General features: G+C 42.6%; 1 protein-coding gene across 1 annotated transcript in view; it reads left to right on the top strand.

Moving 5' to 3' along the window:
- YARS1 (tyrosyl-tRNA synthetase 1) overlaps positions 1–22,419 on the top strand; it is a 42,841-nt gene that overhangs the window by 17,081 nt on the left and 3,341 nt on the right. Inside the window, exons 8-10 of the mRNA XM_032227280.1 lie at positions 5,334–5,469; positions 6,427–6,512; positions 18,577–18,712. Coding sequence (XP_032083171.1) covers positions 5,334–5,469; positions 6,427–6,512; positions 18,577–18,712 — 358 coding nt within the window. The remainder of the gene's footprint in view (positions 1–5,333; positions 5,470–6,426; positions 6,513–18,576; positions 18,713–22,419) is intronic.

Below are 22,419 nucleotides of genomic sequence, written 5' to 3'. Positions count from 1 at the left end.
GGAGCTGTGCTGGTGCGAATGCGCAGCCACCCCTCCCTCCAATTAATGCGAGGGTTCCATTTACGAAGGCAGGGGAGTCCCAAAATAAGGGGTCTGTCCATTCCAGGAGCCACAATAAAAGAGATCAATTCTACATGGGTTCCCATTTTCATATCTAGAGGTTCAGTGTAGAAATGGGCTGGGCCACCCCCTGCAATGGATCCATCGATTTGGCAAAACACTATAGGGGTTTTCAAAGTCCTTAATTTCAGGCCCAGTTTTTCAACCATTGCAGGATTAATCATACATCTCGAACAGCCCGAGTCAAGGAGGGCAGGAAGCTGTTCTGTCTCCCCATCAGGAGGTACTCTTAGTTCTATTGGGATCAACATGGGGCCTTTATTTGAACTCACCCAACGAGGCGAGGCGTCGTCATCGGAGTCATCAGAGGAGCTGGGGGTGTCGTCAGCTTCTTCCTCCACCTCCTGCCTGAAGCTCTGGGGATTGTTGTCAGCAGCGAAAGTAGCCTCTTTCTTCCTCCCAGGGGCCTTGCTCGTCTTCCCCTCCCTCTTGGCAGGGGGCGGGGCGGTTGCAGGAAGTTTAACGCGACAATCTGTGGCATGGTGGCCCCCCCATCCACAACAGAAGCACGTGAACGGCTTGGCCTTGCCGGCGGAGCTTCCCTTTCCTTCACCCCTGATGCGGAACGGGGCCTTTTGAGCTGGGGGGGGGGGTGATCTCTTTGCTCTCTCCTCTCTCGCTCGTTGAAGTCTAATCAAGTCAAGCTCAACATCTGCTCCATTTTCATACCAAGCTGTAAGTCGCTTGGGAAGGTGTCTGTTAACGCATTGTTGGTAAATGTCCTCATTTAATCCTAACGCAAACTGATCAAGAAGCACATCTTCAGACCAGCCTCTCATATAACAAGAAAGCTGTTGAAACTCCTGAATATATTCAGCCACCGGTCTATCTCCCTGTTTGAGGGCCATAAATTTCACCTTCCCCCGTTTCTCAATTAGGGGGTCATCAAATCTCCTTTTGAACGCAGTCATAAAGGCATCAAAATTCCTCAGGAGGGGGGAATTGCTTTGGTGTAAGCTGACCATCCATTCGGCCGCCTCTTCCTCCAAAGAAAGTAAAACCATTTGCACTTTCATCTCATCTGTTTCTAAATTGGGCCCATAAATTTCCATATAGTTCCAAATTTGTATAACAAAGAGACCCAGTTTCTTGGAATTCCTGTCATATTTTACAGGCAAGGGAGGGACTTTTGCCATTCTGCGTCTTAGGGGGGGGGGGCTGCTCTGGCAGCAGCCCTGGCTGGGGGGGGGGAAGCTGTTTCTGGGTTTGTTTGGTCCCATCCTCCCTCGGCCTCTTCACCCTCCCTAAATTTTTGCATAGAGTACCTTTGTTCAAACTCTTCCATTTGTTCTCTTTCCCGGGGCTTCCGTTCGGTCAAAGTTTCTTCCCAGTCGGCTGCTTTTCTTTTTTGTTTTCTCCTAGCAACTCCAGCATCCAAACTTTCGCTATCTTCTTTTTGCCCCACACCTAGGGACCATCGAGGGGGAACCGCAGGGTCCGCTATTCCTAGGCCAGCCATCCTCCCAGGTAAAGATGGGTTAGGTCTCAGGACCGTCAGTCCTTTCGGGACGGGTTGCCAACCGTATTACTCCAGACGCCCCTTTCGGGGGGGGGGGGAATCTGGCTCCTGCCCTTTCAGAAAGTATAAGTGACTATCGGGAATCAGCTCCCATAGGAGGGCGGCTCCAATTATTTCACGCCCAGTGGGAGCAGGTCACGTCAGACCAGTGGGTATTACAAATGATCCGATTGGGTCTCACCCTAGAATTCCTCTCTCTTCCTTCTTGTCATTTCATCAGGTGTCCCGTTCCCTCGTGCCCTGTCAAAAGATCCCTCATGGAACAGGAAATAAGACATCTCAGGGAGATCAGGACTATAGAGCCGGTACCTCCTGATCAGGAGGGGACAGGATTCTATTCCATCCTGTTTCTGATCCCCAAAAACTCCAGAGGGTGGAGGGGGATCCTAGATTTAAAACAGCTAAATTATCATGTCACCTATCGGAGGTTCAAGATACAGTCCCTCTAGTCAATCCTGGGCTGTATCAGGCCGGGAGACATCTTAACCTCCATAGACCTAAAAGAGGCCTACCTCCACGTACCCATCCGCAAAGCCCACCGCAGATACCTGAGGTTCACTTACGCCGATCAGCACTACCAGTATCGGGCCATGCCGTTCGGCCTGTCATCAGCCCCCAGGATGTTCACCAAGGTCCTCGCAGCAGTGGCGGCGTTCCTCAGGTTGCGACCAGTAAGGCTGCACTGCTATTTAGACGATGTGCTCATCCAGTCATCATCCCCCCAGCAGGCGGTCGAGGATCTGCAGTACACTATGCAGGTTCTCCGGAGTCACGGCTTTTCCATCAACTTGGAAAAGAGCCATCTTCGCCCCACCACCAGGCTTCAGCATCTAGGGGCCATCATCAACACCGTCGCCTGCCAAGTCATCCTATCACCAGAGAGGGTGGAAAGCCTCAGGGAGATGGCCATACAGGTACGGCGGTCTCCTCGTGCCAAGATCATGTGCTGTCACAGCTCCTGGGCAAGATGATATCGTGCCTATCCATCATTCCGTGGGCACGTCTTCACTCTCATCTCCTCCAGTGGCTCCTGCTGCCCTATCAAAGGACCAATGAGAGCAGCTCACCGAGGCTCGTTCCGGTCTCCGTGGAGGTGCGTCACTCGCTCAGATGGTGGTTGTCTCCTGCCCTGAAGAAGGGGTCTCCGTTCAAGGAGCCGACCCGGCTCACCATTACGACAGATGCCAGTCTGTACGGTTGGGGGGGGCACTTCTGCAACCAGATAGCTCGGGGCAGGTGGTCCTTGACTGAGGCATCGCACAGCATCAACTGGTTGGAGCTGAGGTCGGTCCAGTTGGCCCTGCTTCAATTTCAGACAGGCATTCAGGGTCATCACGTGCGGGTGCTGACGGACAACATCGCGACGAAGGAGCACATCAACCACCAGGGGGGCACGCAGTCCAGGTCCTTGATGTTGGAACCAGACGACCTAGGTCAGTGGGTGGAGCTTCATCTGCTGTCCGTACAGGCGGAGCACTCTGGCACTGTGAACACCCAGGCGGACTGGCTAAGCAGGGCGACTGTCGATCACTTGGAGTAGTGCCTGCACCCGCAGCTGTTCCACAGCATAGTTCAGAGGTTCGGTTGCCCCCAGGTGGACCTGTTCGCAACAGCGGCCAACTCTCATCTTCCCAGGTTCTTCATGGTTCCACGACCCAAGGGCCGAGGAGGTAAACGCTCTTCACTGCCCTTGGCCGAAGGAACTACTCTACGCCTTTCCCCCATTGCCTCTTCTTCCCAGTCATCAGGAAGATCCTGGCGGAGGCAGCTGAGATCCTTCTGGTGGCCCCCTTTCGGCCCAGTAGGACCTGGTTTGCCCATCTGGTGAGTCTGTCCGTCCAAGATCTGTGGCGGATTCCTCCACACGAAAGATCTCTCTGCCAGGGGGCCCTTCTTCATCCAGAGCCCCAGTGGCTACAACTAGCCATTTGGCACGTGAGAGGGATCCATGACTCGGATTTACGACGCCACCTGGAGGGCCTTTGTTTCCTGGTGTTCTTCCAGGGGTGCTACAGCTTCTTCCGCTTCGATTCCTGTCATTCTGGACTTTCTGCAGGACAGCCTTCATAAGGGTTTGGCGCATAACACTCTTCGTCATCAGGTTGCCGCACTCTCCACCATCCTGGCCCCTGAGGGTCACCTTTCTCTCGGCCGTCACCCCACCATTTGCAGTTTTCTCAGGGGGGCGACTAACCTGAGTCCCCCGATGGTTCACAGATACCCGACTTGGGACCTTAATGTGGTCTTGTGGACTCTGGTCGAACCACAGTTCGAGCCCCTCCGTTTGGCCAGCTTGAAACATCTGACCTTTAAGACTGTTTTTCTCATTGCCATCACCTCGGCTAGACGTATCTCTGAGCTGGCTGCCTTGTCTGTCCGTGAGGATTTATGCTTGTTTCACCAAGACAGGGTGATCCTTTGGCTGGACCCTTCTTTCATGCCTAAAATTAATTCCTGGTTCCACCGGGCCCAAGAAGTCATCCTCCCTGACTTCTGCCCACATCCGAGGCATCCTCGCGAGGAGCGCTGGCACAAGCTGGATGTTCGCAGGACGCCACGCAGATACATCAAGCGTACGGCCAGTTTTTGATGCTCTGAGTTGTTGTTTGTATCCTTCCAGCTGTCATCTCAGGGCAAGAAGGTCTCCTCGTCTACGATTGGCAGTTGGCTTAGGGCCTGCACAGCTCTCACCCATGTTCTGCAGTCTCGACCGGTAGCCAGTCGCATCATGGCGCATTCAACCAGAAGTGCTGCCACCACCAAGGCCTGGGCGACGCGGGCTCCCATTAAGGAGATTTGCAGAGCGGCCACATGGACTTCCTTATCTCCGTTTTTGCGGAATTATAAGTTAGACAAGTTTGCTTCAGCGGAAGGGGCTTTTGGGAGGCATGTTCTGCAGAGTATTCATTCCAGCGAAGAGACCCTGTCTGCTTCTGCTTCCCGCCCTAGTAACAGTTAGCTTGGGCATGTCCCTTGCTTGGACTCTCCTGAGCAGCGCCCAGGAAAAGGACCATTGACTTACCTGAAGGGTCATTTTCAGGGTGCTGCGAAGGAGAGACCACCCTATCCTGGGGTCTGGCTCCGCTGTTATTGCATTTGTTTCCTTGGATGTTCCAGTTGGACTTGTTCCAGTTGTGTTTCTTGTTGATCCAATGTTGAACTTCTCTGCGCGCAACAGTTCCACGTCTTCATTGAAAAATCTGAGGATAATCAGCACCAGAGGCATGGCTTAAAGTTTCAATTCAGCTCTGGGCAGTTTGGCTGTATTTAACCCTTGCTTGGACTCTCCTTTGCAGCACCCTGAAAATGACCCTTCAGGTAAGTCAATGGTCCTTCTCATGCTCAGTGAAACTTTAACAAAAAGAAAAGGTTGGGGAGTGATATTCAAGAATTCAATGAATATCAAGGGGTAGACATTATACATGTGGTATTAACTCCAATCCAGGGTTTCTAATCCTTGGGAATTTTAAAATGGGAGGACCCAGAATTCCCAGGCCAGCATGCATTCATGTTGGGGAATGCATTAATGATGGCTGCAGAAGTCTGGGAGTTAAAGTCCATCCATCTTAAAGTTGCCAAGGTTGAGAAATATACCCTATTGAAACCCTATCATGGTTCCTCTTTATTTAAAATAATCCTTCAAGTTGTGTCTGAACAGTAATGTCTGACCATCTTCTCTTTTTCTTCCTTCTAGGAGTCTAAGATTGATCTCTTGGATCGAAAAGAGGATGTGAAAAAGAAGCTTAAGAAGGCTTTTTGCGAGCCAGGGAATGTGGAGAACAATGGGGTCTTGTCCTTCATCAAGCACGTGCTCTTCCCCCTTAGATCAGGTGAGGCTCCCAAGTGGCCAAAGGCAAGAGGGTTAGCACTGGCCTTGTAGGGGAAGGAGGAGACAAGGGAACTCAGAGGCTGTTTTCCTCCTACCCAATTCATGCCTTTCTACCAGCTGAAATAGGAATCCTAAGCAGTGGGGAAAATGGATGGATGTGCCTGGCAGGATCCTGAAGCCAGGGTGATGGGGGTGTTCTTTACAGTGGCAAAAGAAGTCAGTGGTGGGCCAAGCAAGGGAACTCTGTGGGAGAGTCCATCTGCCATGTCGCTAATTCAGTCAAAATCTACCTTCTTGTCATTTGGGCTCTTAGTATAGTTCTTACTGTGGGCATAACAGAAATGAAGGATCAATAGGAGAGAATGTTTGTTGTCCAGGGCTGAGCTGTGGGGTCCTTGGTGCTCCCTGAGCTTGATGGTTTTCTTGCAGAATTCATGACCAAATTAGGTAACCTCCTGAGTGCTGATGAAGTTACCTAGTTTGGGTAATGAAACATCTATAAGAAAACAAATTCAGGGAACACCAAGGACCCCACGGGAAGGTGAGTCTTCTTGCTCTTCTAGTGCTTCAGGAAGTGCTGTTACAGGCTAATTGTAGCTCCTCTGTCCAGGCCAAACAGGTTCTTCCCTCCTACCCCACTGAAATTATTTTCCATTCCACTGTCTGTCTTGGTTCCTTTTGTGATTTGTGATTTTGATCTTCATCAAAAGTGAACAGCCTAGATTGGTCCCAGTCCTCCAGGTGAAGTTTGACCTAATTCCCAGGGCTCTAAAATGAACTTTGAACCTGGATGAAGAACCTGTTTGGCCTGGAGTCAGGTGGGCATCAAGTGAGATCTTTGTAGGTCGTTGTGATGCCTTATCCTAGCCAAAAGAATATTTGAGGATGCTCGGTACTAAATGTGGCCTGATATGTATGGCTGTGCTCTTGTTTAACAGACATCTTCACTTTTTTGCAGAGTTTGTGATCCTTAGAGATGAGAAGTGGGGAGGCATTAAAACTTACACAAGCTATGGAGATCTCGAGAAGGATTTTGCTCAGCAGGTAATATGTCGAATGGCTCCTCCAGGGTCCGAAAGGCTGGGGCTGCTTGCTTTGCTTTTGCAAACCCCGGGTTCCTCCCTTGCCTTCGGGCAGAAAAGTTGTGTAATTTCCTAGCTGTAATTTACTCTCAGGCAATTGGAGAAAAACTTTATGTCATTCTTCATACGTAGTAGAGCTGGACCCAACTCACAGAGATGGATGACTTAAAATTATATTTCATCTCCTTTATATACTAAGAATATATGCAAGGCAGATTAACACCAACCCTGATGTTTTCTTATAGTTTTCATCAGGTTGGTGTAGAACAACATGGGGCCAGTTTGCATCTAATAAATTGAAATCCTTTAGAATTCTATCTTATCAGAAATAAGCAGATAAATTATGCATATTGCTCAGTATCCCCATCTCAATAAATCAGGGGGAATCTGGTTTATTCAGTTGCAAATCATTCTGGCCCCTTCATTCTCCAATTTCCTATTACAAAAAGTGGGAGAAAGATTGAAAGTCTGGAATCTGATTTTGGACACACAAAAACAGTTCAGTGGAGTGGAGCGGAGCGTCTACTAATCAAGGATCTCTGTTGAGTTAAAGTTGGGTTTCTTGCAGATTTATGTACTTTGTACTTTCCCTCGGGAATAGGGCGGCATACAAATGGAATAAACATTTTAAACATTTCAAACATCACCACATAAATGACATTATGGAAACAGTGGAAACCTGCAGCAAAGAAATGTGAACTGCTGCACCCAGAGTCCCTTGTACCCAGTTTTTATAAGTTCTCTGTGTTTCTCAATATTACTATGTTGCAATAAAGATAATCCTCACTTAATAACTACTCACTTAGCAACTATTGCAACAGATCTCTTGCTGTTCACAGCCAGATTTCAGAGTTCAGACAAGCCTCCCGTCCCCCCAAATCTCGTGATTGCATTTTAGGTTTTTGCTAACTGGCTCGCATTTATGACCACTTGCAGTGTCTCATGGTCATAAGACTGTGATTTTTGGTGCGCTTTGCCAGTTACTTCCAGTTTCCTGCAAAAAATGCCAGTTGTGGAAAATGGGTTTGCTTAATGATCGCCACAAAAAAAGTTTGTAAAATTCCAGCTTCAATTATGGTCATAACTTGAGGACTATCTGTGAAACTATTAACTAATCATTTTGAGTCCTGAACATTCTGCAGTGAGCTCCTTCGTGAGTGCAGGGAGTTGAGTAACTGAAGAAGAGCCAAGGAGTGTTCCCTATCTGGCTTACTCAGTCCCAGCAAGCCATAATTCCAAAGTAGTAGTAGGAGTAGGAGTAGCGGTGGTGCAGTGGTTAGAGTGCAGTACTGCAGGGTTATTTTTGCTGACTGCCAGCTGCCAGCAATTTGGCAGTTCAGATCTCACCAGGCTCAAGGTAGACTCAGCCTTCCAAGGTCAATAAAATAAGGACTCAGATTGTTGAGGGCAAGAGGCTGACTGTAAAACTGCTTAGAGAGGGCTGTAAAGTGGTATATAAGTCTTAAGTGCTATTGCTATTATTGCTGAATCAGATAAATACTTTTCCTGTGGAATACTCTACTTTTTAAATTCTTCTCTATATTATTATCATTAAGCTGACAACGGGGTTCAAGACCTGTGTGCTATGTATGGGGTGAGCTCCCGTTCCTTGCCTCAGCTCTTGCCCAATAGCAGTTCGAAAGCAGGGAAATGTGATTAGAGCGTTAGAGTGTCTCGTCATGCTGGCCCCTATTAGAGGCATGGAAGTGTCTCCAGACAACGCTGCTCCTTGGGCTAAGTAATAGTGGAGCCTTGGCATCCGAGTGTCTGCCACCCTTAGTTCAGGATGGGTTCTTCCCCCCCGCTCCCATCAGGCCCAGTTTGCAACCTAGGGGTTCTCCTGGAGTCACTGTCAGGCATGGCCCGGAGGGCTTTTGCACAGCTGCAACCTTTCCTGCATCAGGACTCCCTGCGCTCAGTTACTCAAGCCTTGGTCATCCCTCCTCTGGACTGCTCCAGTGGGCTCTACATGGCGCAACCCTCGAAGTCCGTTGGGGAGCTCCAGCCAGTGCAAAGGGCGGCAGTGAGCACATGCGAGAGTGAGCTTGCATTGATGATACAAGCATTCTCACAATCCGATGGACCACTTCACGAATCTCTAATTCCTAGGCTGCTTTGGCAATGAGACACACACACACTGCAGACTGGGTGAAAATGGCAAGTCTCTATTCTTTTAGAGCGCCCCTTTATTAGGAAAGTTCAAAGAAAGCTAGTCAGCAGTTTAATACAAACAAAGGATCTCACAGTATGTTACAAATCACTTCTTGATTACACATTCTGGCAGAAAGGGCAGGGAGGAGGGACAAAAGGTACTCTTTGATAAGGGAGGTAGGAATTGTAAATCATACAGAGAGCTACATTAGGCATATGGGAATGACTGATTTGTTACACGAGGCGGCAAGAGGATGCAAGGCTAATTCTGTGTGTTTATATCTCAGATAATAGAGGCCTCTCATTTCTGTGTGTATCTGTGTATTGCTATTCACATAGACACTCGAAATGAATTCGGCTTCCTTATCTAAAAGCTTTCCCAGGACTGTTTTCTCCATATGGCTTTTGGCAAATGTTCACTGGGATCAATTGATCCAGATAGATATTGATCCAGATAGATATTGAGATATTCTATCCTATCCTATTGATCCCAGCTAATTTCACCCAGCCAATTATGGGATAATTTCCCACATCTCCTCCTTTTTTATTTTTTAAATGGAAGCAATTGCCATGGGTTGTTTCTTTCTCACAAATCCCCCTTCCATTGGATATCCAGGGATTATTAATTCTGATGTATTGACACTTATTAATAATGCGTGATGCTTCTGGATAGTCGCGTCCGCAATACTCTGCATAGTGGATCTCAATAACGGTATTATGCATGGCAACATAGTTAATCCCAAAAATATCATCCCAATAAAAAATAAACCTTGCTTCCAATTGTTAAAAATACCTCCAAGCCAACCGTCAGTGTCCAATATGCCTTTCCAAGTTTGTACAGGAACATGTGCAGTTTGTATCATAGTTCGAGTTATTTTTTCTATCACAATTCCAGAATCATCAATTTGTATACAACAATTACTAAGATTAAATTTACCACACACTCCGCCTTCGGCAGCGAGCAAATAGTCTAAGGCTAAACGATTTTGCATAATATAAGTTCTTGACAATACACTTTCTTTTGCAAGCTTAGTTAATGCCAATGCAGTTTCATTTGTAATTATTTCTAATACAGCTTGTAATCTAATAATGCGATTTATCATATATATCGGCGTTCTATATCCCCACGATCCATCTTGTGCCCATGTCGCAGGATCATAGTATGCAATAATTCTCTCAGGGGGCCACTCATCATCCTTCCAGTTACCTATTTTTATCCCTTTAGCAAGATCTATTGTACGTTTACGTCTTTCAAGAGTATCATATACAGGGACTCCCAATTTTTGTTTTTTCTCTATAGGCATTAGGAAGAATGAAGGTTGAATCGCCCCCAAGATGCATGACCCATACCACCCCGCGGGTAACATATTATAGGCAAAATTACCACATATCCAATATAACCCATCAGGTGAATTCCACACAATAGTATCATTTTCAGGGTCTGAAAGTCCTCGTAACTTAGTTACTTCCAGCAATGAGTTTTCAGGTTTGGTCATATTAGTTTGTGAAACCCAAGTGTTATTTTCCCACTCATTAGAACATTTTAAAAATCCCATAGGTTTATTTCTTTTAGTCTGATTATTTTTATTTCTAGTATAACATATGTGACCTATTATATGAGAGGTAACTTGCCAGGTTTCATTGAAGTTGTTATTAAAGGTGAAGTTCCCTTTCCATACATGCCATGGCCAGCGATCTCCCATAGTGGTTCCTCCACATACAAAACAATTTTTTAACATAAGTTCTGTAGCAACTTCTTGAGCCAAATTAATAAACATATTTTTTGCTTTTGGAGGTGTAGGTAGATCGTTAAGTTTAGCAATCTCCTGCTCATAACTCCAAAAAAACTTTACAGGTTGATTTGTCAATTTTGTTGCTTCAGTCTTTACAATAATATATCCATAAGGATCCTTTCCTGCTTTATCTATACCAATACCATAATGATAGTATCGGGTACCTAAAGTACCTGCTACCTGCGCAGAAAGGCAGAGTGGTGTGCAGTGATGGGATTGACAATCAGTAGTGACTGGAGTAATAGAAAGATAGAAATTGTTAGGTCCATAGCCACTTGTATACCAATATACACTCGGTTGGGTATAGCCTCCATGTGCTGAAAGTGTCGAGCGAGTGAATAAATATCTATGGTTTTGGATGTATGATTGTTCCCACGACTGTCCTCCACAGGTTACCCCTGCGGATCCTGTTCCTTGCCCTATATCAATTGCTAAACATGTATCAAAACAAACAGTAATGGGTGCCATTCCCTTTGAAACATTATGGGCTATGTACCCTGATAATCTTTGTGCTGTAAGAAATTGATGTTTTAAACTAGATCCTCCTTTATAGCCATAAACATAGATGCTACTTATTATAGGTCATAACATTGTATCCCATTTGGTGTATAGCACTGATTGTATTGTGTATTGTTATGTGTGCATGGTGGTATTAAGGTTCCATTGCATTCAGGTTTCATAGTATAATATATTAAGGTCATGGAAATTGTTTTGCCTTGTTTGGTTTTTTGTAAACAGGCTGTGCAAATGTCCTCTTTTATCTCTCTTTTTGTAAGGTGGCGAGAGCTGTCTCCTCCTATCTCTTGTTGATAACTCAATAACGTTAAGAACCACTCACTAACTGGGGGAAATTTTATACTTGCTCTTGAAGTTACTTCTGTTTTTATCATTTTATTAGGTAACCCTTTTTGGTATTGTGTGCATTGATACCAACCTATAGAATTCTCTGTGATTCTTACTTTAATGTGTGATAAACAGCCGTTCTCTTTCGGGTGTGAAATACCTCTCACATTTTGGATTGCCTTTTTGAATTTTGCAGGCAAAAATTGCCATGTAATTAAACACGCTGCAGCTGGATTTTTCAAATAACAAGTTAAGGTAACTTGTGTATTGGCTTCTCCGTATGTATTGTGAGGGTAGATGCATATCCCTTGAGAATTGCAGTTTTCCCCATTGGAGTATGGAATGATCGCTCTTTTTGAGTGGTTGTGTGTGAAAGGAATTTCTTGAATATCCTCCACTATTCCCTTCTTATTTTTGCGTTCATATTCACATGCCCCCCATATAATTAAAAGCACAATTCCCATCCCCAACATCATTAGCAAAAGGTGCAACAGAAAATGCTTACAAGACATCGGAGGAGCCCAAAAATCCCAAAATCCCATTTCCTGTCCAGGCGAAGGTCCTCTGAAAAATGGGCATCGGGGCTGATGTACTCTGGGAACATATGACCGGCCAACGACCTGTTCCGGACGGATTTTCATCTTGAGTACTAGATATCAAAAGAGGGGTCAATAGATCTTACGTGATAATCGTTAGAAAAGGGATTGTCAATAGTTAGTTGTACTGTTGGTGTGATACGGAGTTCAGTGTGAGAAGGATTGGTATAGGAAAAATTTTCCTCAAGATACTGTTCAATTATCACAATGTCACACGGGATCCTGCAGTCAACGCACAGCTCACAGGAATAACAGTGGGAGCAGCAGCAATTCTAGTCGTCTGTTGTTTGAAACAAAAGGGATAGGCTTGCTTCGGGATCCTTTTTATCATCTGTCTTCACTGGTCTCTCATGAAACGGTCGTATGCATCTTCCAGGAACCCACAACACTCTGTCCGGGAGTTGCACAGCAGCGTATCCACGTCCCCAAGTAACGAGCTCCACTGGGCCCTTCCACTGAGGGTCTGGTAATTGTCTGTAATAAACAAGAGGGCGGGGAGAGACTACGCTATGCTGAAAATGTCTTTCCCCGGCTGTGGAAGCTATGGGTGAGCCTGTAAGATTTAAAAAATTCTGTGTGTATAAGGCTTTACTCAAACGGTTTTGGATTTCAGGCAGCCCTATCTTAAAGGGGCCTTGCTGTTTATCAAGCATCATTTTTAGTGTTAAATTTGCTCTTTCTACAATTCCTTGTCCTTGGGAATTGTATGGGATGCCAAATTTATGGACAATTTTCCATTGATCACAAAAGGTAGCGAATGCAGCGCTACTGTATGCGGGTCCATTATCTGTTTTAATCTCCAGGGGGCTTCCTAAAACTGAAAAAGAGCGCATACAATGGTTGATCACTTGTTTGGTTGTTTCCCCCCGCTGTGGGCTTGCAAAAATAAAACCTGAAAAGGTATCCACTGTGACATGAATATATTTCCAGGGTGCGAAAGAAGGGTATTGTGTAACGTCCATTTGCCATATCTCACATCGTTTAATTCCTCGGGGGTTAACTCCCATAGGAATTGCGTTACCTTGCCTGCTACAGGTTGAGCACTGCTGGATAATCGCTACAGCCTCAGTTTTTGAAATTCCAAACATCTTCACTAAGGCTTTTGCATTTTGATGAAAATACTCATGGCTTTCCCATGGAGTTGCAAATCCAACAAAACTTTCCCTAGCGGCTTTGTCTGCATAATCATTTCCCTCTGTTAGTATTCCAGGAAGTGACTGGTGACTCCTAATATGAGCCACAAAATATTGAAATTTTCTATCCATAATTAATTGCTGTAACTGTAAAAACATATCTAACAATTGCTTATCTAGGGCTGGTGAAAGATAGGCATCAAACAAATTATTAATCACTTGGTAAACATACAATGAATCCACAATTAAATTAAATGTTTGGTCTTTTAATTTCTCAAATGCTAATATGGATGCAGCCAACTCAGAACGCTGTGCTGAACTCTGAGGGTGCGTGTGGTAAGTTATCCACTGTCCTGAGATTTGATACACACATGCACCCCTGTTCTTAGTTCCGTCAGCAAAAACTGTAACTGCATTTTTAATTGGCAGTTTACTTTGTAAGGAAGTCAATTGTAAATGTTGTAGATTCAGTAACAAAAACCTATAATCTGTGGGATAGTGGTATTTAATTGTCCCTAAATAGTCACTTAAGGCCAATTGAAGTGCATCTGATATTTGAAAATATTTTTCCCACCAAGGTAGTGGATATGGAACGTAAAAAGTTTCTGGATCCGTAAAAAGTTTCTGGATCCGTTCCCAGTACAGCTCGAGCTCTCTCTCTTAACTTTATAATTATCTGGGATAACAATAGAGGTTTTGTTGAAACTGTTCTCCCCGGGCTGTTTGCTAAGTGTATCCATTCAATCACTAACACTTTTTTCTGTTGTGTTTGCAACAAACACCCTGTGGGCAAGTTTTTGGTATTGAAAATAGCAGCTGAGATAGGAACGTGTGAAACCATCCTGTCCACCCAAGTCTTTGTTAGGGCTGCCTCAATGACCTGAATACACAGTTTTTCTTTGTCCCCTATGGTTAGTATAACAGCAGGCTCCTTTCCTCCTGCCAGCAATGCAAATAAGGGTTGTAATTGACTCGTAGTTAATCCCATGTAGGGACGTGCCCAGTTAATTGAACCCAAATATTGTTGTAACTGCACCAAACTACATTTATCCATTTCAGGTAGTTTTGGAATTACTGGTGAGGCATGAGATGTCATGATTCTATGTCCCAAATATAAATATGGTGGCATAGTTTGAATTTTTTCTGAAGCAATTTTAAATCCTTTATCATTAAATACTTGTGAATGTGCATCCTGTGCATTCTTTTCTATTGCTAGCAAGATATCATCCATGTAGTGGTAGAATAGGATACCTTTATACTTGGCTCTAAAATGTTTTAAAATATTATTAATGTAATATTGACAAAGCGTTGGGCTATTTAGCATTCCCTGGGGTAAAACTTTCCACTGATACCTTACTGTTGGCTCACTATAATTTAGTACAGGAATTGTAAATGCAAATAATCTTAAAGCATAATTTTGAGGAATGATATTAGGATTTGGTAATCCGCATTGCAGGGGTCCCATGGGACAAATCACTTCATTTATCTTTCTTAAATCTTGAAGCATTCTCCACTTCCCTGATTTTTTCTTAATTAAAAATACAGGAGTATTATAAGGGTTATTTGACAATTCTATTTTTTTATCTAATAACAACTGTTGCACAATTTCTTTTAAGGCTTCTAATTTAACAATGGGGAGGGGCCACTGTTCAATCCAAATTGGGTCATTGTTTTTTAATGTTAGCTTCATTAAAGGGTCCATTTCATTTATTCTTAATACAAAACATTCATTACCATCAGTTCAAAAAGCTATATGTAAGCCAATGAGCTCTATTTTCTTACTGTCTCTCTCCCTCTAGGTCTGAAAGCAGTTACACACACACGCTTCTCTCTCCCCCCTTCTCCTGTTTCCTTCCAAGGAAAGACTCAGGGGGAAAAAGGGGGGGGGAGAATGGCTGGGCTAACCTCTCACAAACTCTCCTTTGTTCTCACTCTGCCTTCTCTCAACAAGCTTGGAAATGATAACACGCAAACATACACACATACCATTAAACAATCTTTGCAACTTACTGTTTCTTTATATGAAAGAAATCAAAGTACGTGCATACCAACTTTTACCATTTAACATGTATTAACACTGCAATCAAACTGCTTGTGTAAATTAACTTCACATGCAAAATCCTTTGTCATGCATTCTTCAAACAGCGAGGAATTTCAGAGAGCAGTTTAAATCCTAACTACTCTTCTCACTCTCACGGCTTTAAGCCAAAGCCCATTTACAAACTTCAAACATCAATTTAATTCAATTCTCCTCTTTCTCTTTACCTCTGTTCACTTTCTTTTTCTTTCTCTATCTCTCTCTCACTCTTTTTTCACTCTTTCTCTACCTTACTCCAAAGTTAGGGTTGCCCCAAACTGAGACAACAAATCTCTCCCCCACAAATTAACATGCAATTTTAAAACAACCGGTACGTGCCTTAATTACAGAACCTGGGATGGACACCTAAGAATTTTTTTAACAGACATTACATAAAAGTAATCAAGTCCAATTACCTAGGTCTTCCCATTCAGTCAGGCTTTACCTCATTACTTACTAAATTTCTTACTTTTCTTTTAAAAGACAACTATTACAGCTGCAACAATTTTCATCTGATGGTGGCCAGAAAGTCAGCAAATTTGTTACAAAATTGAACACTTTAAATTCCCTGTCTTTTGGATTGAAAATATCTTATCTACAATTACCTTGAGGGTGCACAAAAACTTAGGCACACATTCATGCACTCACAAAAACATTTTTTTTTTTCCATTCCAATTCAGATCTGACACGGGCTTTTGTAATTAGAGCTGCAAAGAGTGCAGGTTTCTGAGAAATGAAACATCTGTGAAAAAGTTTCAGGTGCTCAGGCAGAAAAGTGTGCTTAAAGCAATCAGAAGAAAAATTAGATGAGTAAGTAAGAAAGGGAGTAACAAGAACTCCTTGAGACATGAAATGAAATAGAGGTAGCCGGAATCACCGGAAGAAATAGGAAGAGCCAGGCAGATTCACTTGCCAAGAGATTGAAATAAGAAGGAAAATAAGAAGCAGCCTTTTGTGTGGGGCTAGCCGAATGCCCCAAAATTAATCTCCCGAAGTGTAATGTTGAGGAACTTCAAAGGCTAAAGATAACAAAGGCATGCATACAAGGGAAAAGAAAGCCTTGGATTCAGAGTGAGAGTGTGAATTTAGCAAAGAGGTTTTCAAATATAGCAGGGGGGTGTCTGTTCCCCCCATCACGGCTTGTTCATGAGTTTTTAAACATTCCGCGACGATCTGCCAAGTGGAAAGTATTTTTGCTGCTGAGTACCATTCATTTGGCAATAAAACATAATTTTCAGACAAACTCTGCAATAAACCTTGCACATATGGAGACAAATCTTTTAAAACACTAGATGGCAAGGGAGTGAACACAGGGTTTTGTCCTGCAAAATCAACAGGAAAGGTGGCTAACATTTTCAAGTCGTCCAACTTCACATCGTCCCCACTTCTCTTTTTTTGCATTCCTGCAGTGAGGGGACCGAGTGAGTACTCAGTACTTTTTAAAACTGGATAAATATTAGATTTTTCTTCCTGAGGAGCCTGTTGTTTGATCTCCTCTTTTATCTTTTCTACAATCTCTGATGTGATTTCCTCTTTTACCTTTTCTACAATCTCTGTTGTTACTTCTTCATATTTAGGAGGGATATCAGATTTTTCTGGGGTGTTGGATTTTTCTTCTTGAGGAGTTTGCTTTAAAATCTCCTCTTTGCTTTCCCTTTTCTCTCCCCCTATAGCCTTTGTTGTTATTTCCTCATACTTGGGAGGGGCAGTGGGGTTTAAAGATGCTAATTCATCTGCCTGCTTTTTGGAAAGCGTGAATGTGTCTCCGTTATCCTTTAATATAATTTTGTGAGCTCCAACTATTTGTCTAATTTCCTTAAGGTGAGCGATCTGCTCTTTAGACAAATGTCCAATTTCCTTAAGGCGAACCACCTGTTCTTTAGATAAATCTGTCCCCATACTTACGGATTGGCCTGGGTAAGAGATGGGGGTGTTGGGCACGCGATGAGTCCGTTCGACCTGTCCGGGCCTCCCTGCGTCGCACCTCGACTGATTCCTGGCGTTGTGAAATGGATCACGTCGGAGGTCACCACTTGCGAGAGTGAGCTTGCATTGATGATACAAGCATTCTCACAATCCGATGGACCACTTCACGAATCTCTAATTCCTAGGCTGCTTTGGCAATGAGACACACACACACTGCAGACTGGGTGAAAATGGCAAGTCTCTATTCTTTTAGAGCGCCCCTTTATTAGGAAAGTTCAAAGAAAGCTAGTCAGCAGTTTAATACAAACAAAGGATCTCACAGTATGTTACAAATCACTTCTTGATTACACATTCTGGCAGAAAGGGCAGGGAGGAGGGACAAAAGGTACTCTTTGATAAGGGAGGTAGGAATTGTAAATCATACAGAGAGCTACATTAGGCATATGGGAATGACTGATTTGTTACACGAGGCGGCAAGAGGATGCAAGGCTAATTCTGTGTGTTTATATCTCAGATAATAGAGGCCTCTCATTTCTGTGTGTATCTGTGTATTGCTATTCACATAGACACTCGAAATGAATTCGGCTTCCTTATCTAAAAGCTTTCCCAGGACTGTTTTCTCCATATGGCTTTTGGCAAATGTTCACTGGGATCAATTGATCCAGATAGATATTGATCCAGATAGATATTGAGATATTCTATCCTATCCTATTGATCCCAGCTAATTTCACCCAGCCAATTATGGGATAATTTCCCACAAGCACAACCTTTGGGGCCCCTAGGATGGCCATCTCCCACCTCTGCTCCATGAACCCCACTGGCTCCCGGTCTGCTTCCAGGGGCAGTTCAGACTGTGGCTTCTGACCTTTCAAGCCCTCAAGGGTAAAATCAGAACCACTCGGCCCCCTAAGACAAGCCCGTCCCACTTGTGCCAGCAGAGAACGCCTACTTTGGATCCTGCCAGTCAAAGAAGTCTGACTAGCGGGATCCAGAAGAAGAGCCTTCCCTGCCACAGCGCCGCCCTGTGGAACATCCTGCCCTCTAAAGCAAGACCCCTCCTCCTCTCCTTCCGCAACAGCCTGAAGACCTGGCCCTGCCAGTTGGCCTGGGGACCCAGGAAGGCGTTCCATGCTGGAGGGGGCTGCTGGGTTGATGACAGAATCCACCTCCTCCTCTCCCCACCCCCCCGGCTCTCTGCTCTCCACCCGTCCATCTTTTGGTGCTATTATTATACTTCTGTTTACATGCCTTTCATTTTTCTTCCTTTTTATTAATGTAAGCCACCTATATTTAACAAATAAATAAAATTACTAGACTTCTGGCAGGGGCCCTTGAATATGAAGATGCCCATTTCTCTTTTGTCAAGTGAATTCTTCATGGTCTGTGCTGTTCAGAAGGGAGGCAACCCTACTCAGGGGCAGTAGGGGTGGCACACATCTGGGTGTGGCTCAGGGAGACGGGGTCCAAGAAAGACTAATACATCCTGCTGCTTTGATCTTGTGGTCAGGTTGTCCATCCGGGAGACTTGAAGAACTCCATAGAGGTGGCCTTGAATAAGCTCCTGGATCCTATCAGAGAGAAGTTCAGCAGCTCACAAATGAAGAAACTCGCCAGCTGCGCATATCCTGATCCCTCCACAGCAAGTAAGGGCCATGGGAAGGGGGGGGCACACTCCATCTGGGCTGGCCTGCCATGTGCCTAGTGGGCAAGATACAAACTGAGGTTGGGGCTTAGAGGCACCTCTCAAACCTCCCACATTTTCTCTATTTTTCTGTGCATTCTCCATTTCTTTGCATACACAATTTGCACACACACACCAGTCTGCATGGAACAGCTCATCTGCTTTTGCCCTGAACTACATTGCTTGCATTTTGCATCTCTGGCCTTTGCTGGCTGGGATTGTACAACATATGTGAACAATAATAAGATAGCTGTATATAATAATAGCTTTATTTATTTATTGCTCATTTGAAATCAGAAAATCAAAAGCAAGAATGAAAGCAAATCAAGGAAAAGCAACTGAGATTAAAAATAATTTGCATTTATCCTTAATCTTAGGTCTTTTGAAGTTCTTTACTGTGTTCATTTTTCAGACAAAGGTGTCCTCCACTGACCCAAAGCAAGATGTGCTTACAGTTTTGCAATAATAAACTTAATGGCAACAGGAATTCAATCAATTTATATATTGTGTCAGTGTATAGATGTTGGGAATAATGTACAATGTACCAACGTCAGGGTTCATAGTAGAATATTATTCATTGGATAGAATCTCCCTTTTTTCCAAAGCTTTTGGTCAAAAGAATGTTTCTGCCAAAGATTGTAAGATGTGCCAATTTTCTGCAAACCTTCCAGCTCAAGCCAACAGGGTTACAGATTAAAGTAGCATGCTATAAGAGAGCAAAAATTATATATTTAAACCTGGCTCTAATATCTAGGTATTCTATTAACCCAAGCTTTGTGGAAAAGATTAGGAAATTTGCTAGGAAAAGTTGTCATTTAGAAAATGATTCATTTCAATCATTATTTTGCACCAAATCTTTAAATTCTTGAATCAACTAGAATTGCACAACTTGGTAAACTAGAAAAATGTGGGGTAGGCAGCATCAGCACCAGATAGATTTGTAGCTGGCTGACAAACCATACTCAATGAGTAGTTCTTTTCTTTGGAAAAGTTTTATTGTTTTAATTAAACAAAAAAAGAATAATCTTTCGTTACATCTTGTAGAAAGCGTGTCGATTGGTTACAAATACATTTTGTGTGTTTCTTCCACAATCATTACATATACTTCATTCAAATTGAATTGTACATTTTAAATCAATTTTTTTAATGTATTTTGCTATCACTGTACCATAATTCTCATTTAATTACAATTATTTAAACGTGCTTTTTATTTAAAATCATTTGTATTTAAAGACACAACCACCTATTGGCATTCATTCGCAATTTCAATAAACCTCCAGTAACATTACACCTTTATAACATATTCTGGAACAAAGTCAGTTAGTAAGATATCTAAGCATTCCCCCCCTTCCCCCTCCCCCCAACTCACAGTTTAAAGCTTATATCCAATTTGCTTTCACTAGTACATATGTATGTATGTATGTATGTATGTATGTACTAGCGAACATAGTGAACACACTCATATATATCATTAAACATCTATTAACATTTCCTTGTTATTGTAGTTAACTAAAAATTATTTACTATTTATATCATCTCTCCTCTCATCAGGCCCAAAAGAAATTATGCCTTTATAGCAAGCTCTAAACAAGAATTTATTAATAAAGTTTATAGGACTTTTCCCTAAGTCCCAAATTACAATTTATATCCAAGTTATTTTTAGTAATTAAGGTTATCATTTCATTATTATTATCGTAGTTAATTATATGTTAACAAGATGAACATTTAATAAGAATCTAAAACAATCTACAAAATGCTAACATTCCTACTTATTAATTACCAAAAATATCCATTAACATTTCCTTGTTATTGTGGTTAACGAAATAATTATTTACTATTTATATTACATCTCCTCTCTTCAGACCCAAATTAATTATATCTTTATAACAAGATCTAAACAAAAATTCATTAATAAAATTTATAGGTCTTTTCACCAAGTCCCAATTTACAATTTATAGCCAGGTACTAATCAAGGTTATCATTTCATTATTGTTGTCGTAGTTAATTATATGTTAATGAATAAACATTCAATGATAATCTAAAACAGTCTACAAAATACTGAAATCCCTACTTATTAATCATCAAAAATTAGCTAACTTTTTGTCGTCAACTTTCATCATCAACCTGTATCTTTCCAGTAGCAAAACAGTCTTATCTCTCTTGCCAGTTGTGTCAATTCTCTTTTCAGCTCCTTTATAAAGTTTTTATAAACTTCTCTCTGCACTTTATTGCTTAAAAGATCTCTCAAATAGTCTCGTTGCCCTTGAATTGTTATTAACATTAGCTTGTCTTTGGTTGTCAAACTTATTTCGGAATAGGTTTCTCTTCTTAACTCCATCATTATCACCCCTTTTTTTCTCCTGTATCTTGAAATCTGGGATAAAGCTCCAAATTGTCAAGTTCCTTTCTTTCCGCTTTCACCCATATTCGTTCCATTAAGAAGTTCATCTATTGTCTTGTTTTTATCTTCTATATTTTCATTCTCTTCTTTAATTTTTGGGGCTCCAACCCCATCATCTTTTGCTGTGATAAACAATAGTCTATCCAACTTCTTCTCAAATCTCCCAAATCCTTCTAAAATATTTTGAATTCCAGCCAGGATGTTTTGAAATTTTAAGGTTTCCTCATCGGGATATTGATCCATTTCCCCCCCAAAAAAAATGAAGTAGAAAAAAAGAGTTTGATAGCCACTGCCACTCTAGCCTTCCAAGCTTCTTTTGTGCATATATACATATTTTTATTTTAAGTCTTAAGCACAAGTTCTTTTATACTCTTCAAATGAGAATGGTTCTTATCTTTTTCTTTCCTTTTCCTTCTCTTGCCAAAATATTTTCCAAGAGCACCTGCAAAAAGCAATTCATGCCCTTGACTCTTTATCAGCTTTTGTAAGCAAGTTGCAAACCCTTCAGTTACAAAGTCAGTAAGATCAAATAGGAATGAACAAAGGGTACATTGTTTCAAAGAAAGAACTTCAAACTCTGGCTTCTGAATGGCAGATTACACTTTTTCATACTTTTCTCAATTTTATGGAAAACAAAAATCTTTAATTGTCTTTGGTGGAATTTAATAACAAATAGAAGGGAGAATTTGTTAAAATAAAAAAGAGAGTTTTAATTTAAGCCAAAGAATAAGGTGGTAAAAAATAAAGGAAAAAAAATCAATCCATTCACTTCAAGCGGAGAAACAGGAAACGTTACAATCACTTCAATCAACAAAATAACGTTACAAGAAAGAACAAAAACTTTCCAAGACAGTCCAATAAGAATTAAATTCACCGCTTTATTCTTTTACTTAGAGGACTAATTTATCTTTTTTAAAAAAAGTTTCTTTGGGCAATCTTTCTCAGAGTAAAAAAAAAAATCTCACCTGATAGACTCACTTTCACTTCCTTTCGGAGCCGTCTCCAATTTCGTCAGCCTGGGAGCTGCCTGTTTGCCACCGGCTTGAAGCGCTTCCCTTGGGTCAATCAGGGACTTTGCGGTGTCCCTGAGACCAGCAAGGCTTTGTCCTCCTAATCACTGTCTCTCTTGGGACGGTTTAGGTCCTGCTGGACCGTCCAGTGGCAAAAGTGTCAATGGCGGTCTCGGACAGTCGAGACCTCATGTTGGTTGTCGCGACGTTGGCTCCTCCTTCACTCAATGAGTAGTTCTTAATGGTACTACATCCACA

This window comes from Thamnophis elegans, chromosome 12, assembly GCF_009769535.1.
Source record: "Thamnophis elegans isolate rThaEle1 chromosome 12, rThaEle1.pri, whole genome shotgun sequence".
NCBI lineage: Eukaryota > Metazoa > Chordata > Lepidosauria > Squamata > Colubridae > Thamnophis > Thamnophis elegans.
Note: the sequence above shows the minus strand (reverse complement) of the source record. Positions and strands in the feature narration are given on the sequence as shown.